The sequence below is a fragment of the Physella acuta genome, unplaced genomic scaffold (assembly GCF_028476545.2).
Source record: "Physella acuta isolate Inbredline_101_S28 unplaced genomic scaffold, ASM2847654v3 ptg000370l, whole genome shotgun sequence".
Taxonomy (NCBI): domain Eukaryota; kingdom Metazoa; phylum Mollusca; class Gastropoda; family Physidae; genus Physella; species Physella acuta.
In genome coordinates this window covers 184,966-194,086 of record NW_026731889.1, presented here as the reverse complement: position 1 = coordinate 194,086, position 9,121 = coordinate 184,966, and the positions used below count along the sequence as shown (strand labels likewise).

At 33.2% G+C, this 9,121-nt stretch overlaps 1 protein-coding gene across 4 annotated transcripts in view; it reads right to left on the bottom strand.

The window, feature by feature from the left end:
• Positions 1-6,394: 6,394 nt before the first annotated feature.
• LOC131941710 (LYR motif-containing protein 1) overlaps positions 6,395-9,121 on the bottom strand; it is a 29,857-nt gene continuing 27,130 nt past the window's right edge. For all 4 annotated transcript variants that reach the window (XM_059301151.1, XM_059301152.1, XM_059301153.1 and 1 more), the window contains exons 2-5: positions 8,450-8,608; positions 7,714-7,774; positions 6,938-6,969; positions 6,395-6,642 (exon numbers count right to left, since the gene is read on the bottom strand). In XM_059301151.1, coding sequence (XP_059157134.1) covers positions 6,517-6,642; positions 6,938-6,969; positions 7,714-7,774; positions 8,450-8,608 — 378 coding nt within the window. In that variant the 3' untranslated portion in view covers positions 6,395-6,516. The remainder of the gene's footprint in view (positions 6,643-6,937; positions 6,970-7,713; positions 7,775-8,449; positions 8,609-9,121) is intronic.

The following is a 9,121-nucleotide window of genomic DNA, read 5'->3' as shown; positions in this document are numbered from 1 at the left end:
CTCCCATTGATTTTGTCAGCATTTTTTAAAGATAATGGGATAAATGTACTCAATGAACTATATAATAATTATATAGTATAGATTTTTTTAAACAATTATATTTCTAATACTTAGTTAATAGCTCAATAGCTTAGTTTTTACCATTTTAAAAGTTTAAATCCTAGATTATTCTTTTGAACCATTCTCAAAAAGGCTATATTATTAAATTTTAAATTTATTATTAAAAAATTCTTAAAAGTTAAATTTTTTACTAAAGATGATTTTAAAAGAAAATGACCAACTCCAAAATATGGGGAAAACAGGAATGATATTTATGATTGTTGCAATATTATGTTGCCTTTTAATTATTAAAATATTTGACAATATTTAAAAAATTGAACTAAGCTAGAAGACTGTCATTCACCAGCATTGAGAACACACACACAAGAAAACACCCTCCCCCTCAGACCTTCCCCTCTTGCATCAAATAATAAAGATCATTGGGCTAAATATCTTTTTATTTTAAAAATAAAACTGACTTTGTGTAATTAATTGCACAAACATGTCATTATGTGGGAAAACAAGTTAAAAAAGACTCCCTACTTCCCCTTTCTGTGACTAGGTCTACACAAAACTATCTTCTGTTTATTAATCTGCATTCCTAAATTTAGCACTGGAGAATCATAGAGGTTCAACATTGCAGATGCATAGCACAGTGGTCTACAACTCTGAGAGCCCCCCATAAATTTTTTCTCTGAGTGGGGTGTTGTGCAGTGTTTCTTCCAGACTTTTTTCTCCGGGGGAGGGGAGGGGGCACTTGAAATTTTCGGGGGGGCGGTAGACTTTCTTCGGGGGGGGGGGCGGGGCGGACACTGTTAAAAGTATATATTTTCTATATAAATTATATAAATTTCATTCGGGGGGGGGGGGGGGGCGGTAAAAAAAATTCGGGGGGGGGGGGGCAAAGCCCCCCCGAAGAGATGCCTGGAAGAAACTCTGGTGTTGTGGGACAGAGATTCGACTTCATCTGTCGATACAAAGTGCATTTGTCACTGCTCCTGTTTTAATTTTCTAAAACATATTTTTGAGAGCACTGCCATTTTTCCCTAACAGCGAGTTATCTATAATTAGTTTCATTGTCAGCAGTCAATCTGCAGGAAAGCACACATAATATATATATATATATATATATATATATATATATATATATATATATATATAAGCTTATACCTGTGCTCCGCTAAAAAAAAAATGGCGCAACAGTACACCCTCAGGCAGTGGCGGATTAAGGGGGGTGCTAAGGGGGCTGCAGCCAGGGGCCCCCGATTTTTAGGGGCCCCCAAATTTCCTTTTTCAATCATAGTAAATTTCCCATTAAAGTGAAACCTTTGGGTTTTTTGTTTTTTTTTACTATAAAAGTAAATGCCAATGTTTTAATATCTGAATGACAAGTTTATTTCAATTTTTTATCAAAATATCAAACTCGAGCACACACTTTAGTATAAATACCAGCCCGGACAGCATTTGCTTATAACAATAAATTGGGTTGATTTTAGAGTTAAAAACAAAAACAGCGGTCGAATTCTGACATATAAATGACATGCATCTGGTGTGAATAGGGGCGTAGCGAGGGGGGGGGCGGGGGTGCGGACCGCACCGGGTGACACCATCTAGGGGGGTGACACCAAGGCAAAAAATAGCAAAATATATAGAGAAAAACTTGAGGGGGGGGGTGCAAATCGAAAACTTGAAGGGGGGGGAAAACCGAAAGTTTGAGAGGGGGGGTGCAAATCGAAAATTAATTGAAAGTTTGTCCCCGGGAAGGGTCGCTACGCCTCTGGGGGGTGACACCATTAAGTGCCGCACCGGGTGACACCCGACCTCGCTACGCCACTGGGTGTGAATACAGTATTATTTAAACTTTTAAAAACATTTATAGGCCTTTACTTTTAGTGAACGTTAATATCGGGTTTACAGGCCAGGGATGACGTTCTTTAAATGAACGTCTGTGAAAATCCAACTTTTTGTGGGCCTCATAAATGAATGACACCTAAGAAGATGGAGGTGTGGGTTGTTGTTTTTTACGCTTATACCGTGCTTACTGTTTTAGTTGGGCCTAGTTTAACCTCTGTATGCTATTGATAATTTCCTACATAATGTGGTTTGATATTCTTTGTTTTCTTTTTGCGTCTATAATCAAACAAGTGCCACCAGTCTTTATCGTCTGCTCTGTAACGACATTATAATATTCTCATGGATATTTACGTTTGTTCAAGGTTAGTCTGCATTTCCAGCTTTCTCATGCCCAATATAAAAACTTGAATTACAGTTCAATAACTATCGTGACACGGATATACAGGCTCAGGAGTTTGACTCCCATTAGCCAGGGAGGTCTCGACGTAGTGAACTCCAACTAAATGGAAAATTGTGAACTGAATCAGTCTCACTGAGATGTTGGTTTGAAACACTACATGATGGTCGCTTATCCATCCGTGGCTCTCACCAGGCTTTACTTCCCCCACCACCAGACGCAGGACATCGTCCTACCGTCTGGTACCCGGCTAGATCGCGAGGCAGAGGTCGGAAACTTCTACAAGCCTAAACTAAAGTCATATATTTAGTGCTACTGACGTAGCGGATGGATCTCGCCTGTGTTTTGTTAGTGTGTGTGTCGTGGTAGTGGGTGGGGGCAACATATAATCTTGCTAAAAATGAATACATATTGGTTAGATGTTAGGGTAAAGCTCGTGGATGCTTAACTGAAATGTCTCGAGTTCAAATCAGGGGCGGATTAAGCTTGGGCGGGCCCCCGGGCTGAAACTTTTTGGGGGCCCCTGATTATATATATATATATATATATATATATATATATATATATATATATATATATATATATATATAGTCATAAAAATGTGTTGAAGTGCTGATAATGTAATGTCATAAAAATATTGAATCACTGAAATATCTTGTTTTGAAAAACTATTCATTAAAATGACTGAGAAAAATATTTTAGATATAAAGAAACAAGTAATATATATTGTTTTCATTTTTACCTTCAAACCCAAGTCCAATTCCTTGAGAGATCTTCTCATTTCAGACATTAGCATATATATATATATATATATATATATATATATATATATATATATATATATATATATATATATATATATATATATATATATATCTTAATCAGCATACCATTCAAGATATTAATGGATTATTTATAACTTATAGGATCATTCGACACCGATATTTACAAAACTGCTAATTTAAAAAGCTGTCAATTGTGTTCAATGAGCGGTAAATTGGATACAAACATCTAACCTTCTTCTTCTTCTTCTCTTCTACTTCGATCTTAATTTTAGTGTTGGAAGGGATCCCCTCCAATACAATTAAGTATATACTTGTCAACTGGTAAGCGCCATTGAGACCATTGACTCTGATTTCAGCTTGCGTTTCTTTTTACTTTCTCGTATATACAAAGTATAGAGAAAGTCTTGTAATCGTGCAAAAAAAAATCGAGATTTTTACAAATCTCGACGTTTTACACCTCACTGATACGGAAAAACATAATTTTGCAATCTTGTCTGTGTGTGTGTGTGTGTAAACACGATAACTTGAGTACCGTTACAGCTAGGTTGATGAAATTTTATATATAAGTATCTTATCAAAATCGTAGATCCCTATCAACTTTTAAGCGATTTCCGACAACCAGAAGTGGTACTTTTTCTACTTTGAATTTTTCAAAAGCCTATAACTTGAGTACTATTTCAGATAGATAAATGAAATTTCACACGTAAGTAAAAGATATAATTATCTACCTTCTTTCAAATTTTGAGTAATTTCCGTTGACCGGAAGTAGTAATTTACGCTATTTCCGATTTCGAAACAAACGCATGTAAATTTATAAAGTACTAATAATATTGCGCACTATTATGCACATTTCATTTGGCGTTCACTTGGTGTGCAATCCTTTTTTTCTACGAGATTTTATTCTATTTTAAAAACTTTAAGTATTTAAAATGGAGTTCTTATCCCCTGTTGTTTTATATAAGAATATTCGAGAAAGCTTAGGGGAGATCACTCCCGGTTTATTTTAATGTGTTTCCATAGCCTTTGCCCAACCAAGAACAAACTACAGCAGATGTTTGATTTTGGAGTTGTCTCTCCTAGAAGAGTGGCTATCCCCAGCTAACGAGCCTCATCTGCCCGAGGATTTGAACCAGAGCCGGCGTTAAGGGGTGGCAAACGGGGCGGTCGCCCCAGGCCCCGCGCTTTAAGTGGCCCCGCGCTTCAGCACTGTCATTGTTATCTGAATTAGTTCGTAAACTTTAAAAAACATTGTTGCTTAATTCAATTGGGAAAAACTAAATGGTCGAATGCCGACGTTGTTGATTGTTATAGCTGAGGCCACGGTTGATGTTGGTGAGTTATCACCCACCTGAACTGGACAGGCCGTAATTCTATACAAAAACAGTATCACGCCTACCCTTTGTGTAGGGTACGGTCGCCTGGCATTTACCTGAGCTGACTGGAGATGGCGGTCGAGAATTAGCCCACGACCTGATATAGGATGTAAATTTGGGAAACACGTATGTATGCGGACCGATGAAGACGTCCTTTTAGTGAGCAGACGGGATACCTGTAGTAGACAGTTAGTGACCTGATTAACTCTTGTCCTGACTTTCTTGTTGTAGATATCGTATATGAAGGCCTACTTGTCTATATATGTATATATATATATATATATATATATATATATATATATATATATATATATATATACACATATATATATATATACACATATATATATACACATATATATATATATATATATATATACATATATATACATATATATACATATATATATATATATATATATATATATATATATATATATATATATATATATATATATATATATATATATATATATACAGATATATAAATATATACAGATATATATATATATATACATATATATATACAGATATATATATATATACATATACAGATATATATATGTACATATACATATATATATATATGTACATATATATACATATATATATATATATATATATATATATATATATATATATATATATATATACATATATATATATACATATATATATAGATATGCATATATATATATACACAGATATATATATATATATATATACAGATATAGATATACATATAATATATATACAGATATATATATATATACATATATATACATATATATATATATTTGTATATACCAGTGAGTGGTGGAGTACCCAACTCAACTCAAATGAGAACCTGAATCAAGTAGGGGAGAAGTAAAACAACTGGGCATAGTGATGACCACACAATCGCTTTATATGTCAAAGTAAAAATATGCATTAAACTCTGTACCCTTGACTTAGGGGCTATCCTTTGAAGTTAAAACGAAGTCAATTTGACGATTTTTAAACCCCACCCAATTTTCCTTCTGTAAAACAAAGGGACGTAATCAAGTTACGCTGAATTATTCCCCTTGATTAATGTAATTGATAAAGTAAGTTAATAATGCATTGCTACAGCAACTGTTCACTAGCTAGATCTAGATTAATTAAACAGAAAACAATGCTAAACACCATTAAGCACTGAAAATTTTAGCAAATCCAGGTTTACAGATCAATGTTCTTAATTTTTATTTAAAATGTATTTTAAAATTGTGAATTATAACTGTTGAACTCCAGCTTAAAAAATACCCTTTTTAAATGCAAAAAATGTGTTTTCACAAAATGATAAATGACAATAACAGAAATTTGACCTTAGGGGGCGCCAAAATGGGTTGGAAAAATAATTTGAATGCTTGAGGGGGGGTTGCAAATCTAAAGTTTGTCCCCGGGCACCGGGAAGGGTTGCAACGCCTCTGATAAAGGAGGTCAAAGGAATTCAAGTATTGCCAAATCACTGAAAGTTAACACCATTTTGTTGATCAGATAATTAATAAAATCACTCAGCTTCAACTAATGGGTTTAGCTGGGAAACTAATTTAGTCCCAATAATTGTGCATGTCTTGGTCTTAATACTAGCTTTGTCTATTAGGGATACTACTTTATCATGAAAGAAAACTTCTTACATCTGCCAAAAGTGTATACTGTATACAGCTTTAGTTCTTGAGTATACAGAACAGCATGAATGAGTTAAAACAACTAATTGTTGAAGGGAAAGAAGATTGATCAAGGGTCATCAGGTTATTAAAATACATGAATTTCCATTGTAAAAATAAAACTACTTGTGATGTGAATATTTCCCAAATGATACTGTTTGATCAAAATAATTTAGGATGCTTACATTGCATGTATTAAGTCATTAATGCCCTCACTGTAAGTAAAATACTTGATCAGAATTATGACAAAAAAACATCACAGATGCAAACAGTTTATTTACAATAACACAATAGTTCTAAAATACCATATAAATTATGTTTATGAAAATTTACTAACATATATAAACTGTGAACCTTGATACAGAAAGTTTGCTTTATAATTGCTATCTGTCTGTTTTACTTTTATCATAAGATTTGAGATATATCGGTGTAGCTTGACTCAAAAATGTATTATCTTTCTTGTACTTTTTTGCAACATGTGGAGGAAGCATGTTTTGTGGACTATTGACCTGCAAAGAAGGAAATGATATATTTTAAATGGTTGAAATATAGCTTTAATAGTATTTTTATAAGCAACTGTGACATCAGTTTTGTATAAATTAAGATTATAAGCATGGTTTGATTAAAATATAATTTCTTTTTAGAATAAATAGATAAATTAACTTTAATCATAAATAATACATGTGACTCTAGAATAAATTTAAAATAATTTGTGTAAATAGATTAAAAATAATTTTTCTATTTTTTTTTTATTTTAAAATATTTTAAACAAAGATTTTTAAAATATTTTTTAAAAATGCTTACCATTCTAGGGTAAGGTATGCCGTAATGCTCAGCTAAATTAAAAGAACATTTTAAAATTAGGATGAATGATCAAATTTAATATGCTAGCTCAAACTTTAATGATATATTGTTATAAGTTATATCCAGTATTAATGTCTCAAGTTGAAGTACTGGTTTTTAAAAAACAAATTACAAAATTACTCTACACAAATGACTTGAATATAATGTAAGTAAAAAAGAGAAGAACCAAATATAATTTACATTGCAACATTTTTAATACCTGCTAATCATGTTGCAAAAATTTACATCAAACTGTTTTCATGATTTATTAAAAATATGAGCACAAAAATAGACAGTAGTATTTTAATTCTCTTCTCCTTTTCATAAAAAATGTGGATAGTACAGTCTATATGATGTGTCTATCTTTTATATTGGGATAACCAGCTCAATCAATGTTCTTTGTCCAGGCAGACTGCACAGGATGACCAATTGAGCATTTCTCACATTAATGATTGTCTGCCTAGTTTCTGACAGGTATTTGCTTCCTCCCCAAGTTCATTGCACGACTTGGTTTGGATAAGAAGTGCAGTTAGGGTATCGAGCCCGTACCACACTCATGGCTTTTGGGTTAGCTAAAGCATGCCATCACAAAAGTGGATGAAATCTATCATTGTGGAATAAGATTTAAAGACCTGCCTGTTTATTCATCTTACATTACTGAGTTGCAAACGAAACATCTAACTGAGGGCAAAAGCCAATAATATATATATTATGTTCAACAACTGTCAAAAACTTACCTAATCCTATTCTTGTCTCTGCTTCTCTTATAAATTCTCTGACTGCAACTTCTGATTTTTCCTATTAAACAATAATTTTTGAGGTTATAAGCTGAGCTGGCCTAAAGATCTTAGCAGAGGCATACCATAAAGTAAATTAAGGCCTTATCACTCGTATGAATTTTAAAAGGATTCAGTTTGATTGACACAAACAAGTCATCCCAAGTAAATCCATTCTAATAATAATATAGCTATGATGCCTCTCCTTTTTAAAAACAAAAGTTTTAAGTCAATAAGGCTAAATAAGGCTAATAATTGAAATACATGTAGACCTACTGTATACTATATAGGCATACATCTATATATATAATTCTCTATGTGGGGACAATACAAGACACCACCAAGTTAAGTAAGGACTTAGCCATTCCTTCCCCGCTCTCTAGGCTTATCGCTACCACCCACACCCCACCAGTCTGGTAAGCTGTAGTTCACCCCTAATGTTTACAATGTGACGGCTATTAGGGGCAGATAATTCAGCTTTTAAACTACTTGAAACCAAGTTCTCCTTGATCTTTTCATTGTCGCCTGTAAACTGTCGTCACAGACGGCCGCTTTCATGGAGGGGAGCGGAAGGGAGGGGGGGGGGAGAGGGTAGTGTCGAATTCACAAATTATGAATTACTGAAAAGTAGCAAATAAAACAACTAAATAGCGGCGTATGCTTACGGCGCGGGTCAGCTCGTTATAAAAATATATACCCATTTATTTTGCTTAAAAAGTTGTTGCGCCTCTTTTCTTATGTAAGATCTTTCAGCCAGTGTGTCTTCTTGCAGGCCTGATATTGATGTCCATGACTTTGAGAGCCGAAGAATTTGTTTGTATAAAGAAAGAACTGTACGCCTTGTGCTATTTGCCATCTGTAATTACAAAACACAAAAATTATCAGTCTTAGGGCTAGTGTCTACTAGATCTAGACTAAACTAGGTCTAGTGATTTGAGATTATTTGAATTGTAGGCCTATTGTTACTATACTATAAAGTTAACTATAATGGTATAAATAATAGTATAACTATATTAATGGTTAGAGTATATTAATATATTAATATTTTAATTAAATATTAATAATATAAATATATAGGCCCTATTCCTATTATAAAGTACTAGTACTATAGTATAGACAATTATCGTTTTAGGTACATAAAATCGCCCGCAGCTAGTAATGTACGAAAAAGTTACCGCATTGTCAAGGCTTTAATGGAAGTATATGTGATATATTTGTGTCAAATATTATAGATAAATGAATAATAACCCTAAATCAATGGCTTAATATATCAATATGACAATATAGGCAAGAAATTAACTTTAATCAGCAGTGTTAGTGTTTGCGAGCAGGATTTGTATATAAAAAGCGGCCATCTGTAAGTTAGAGT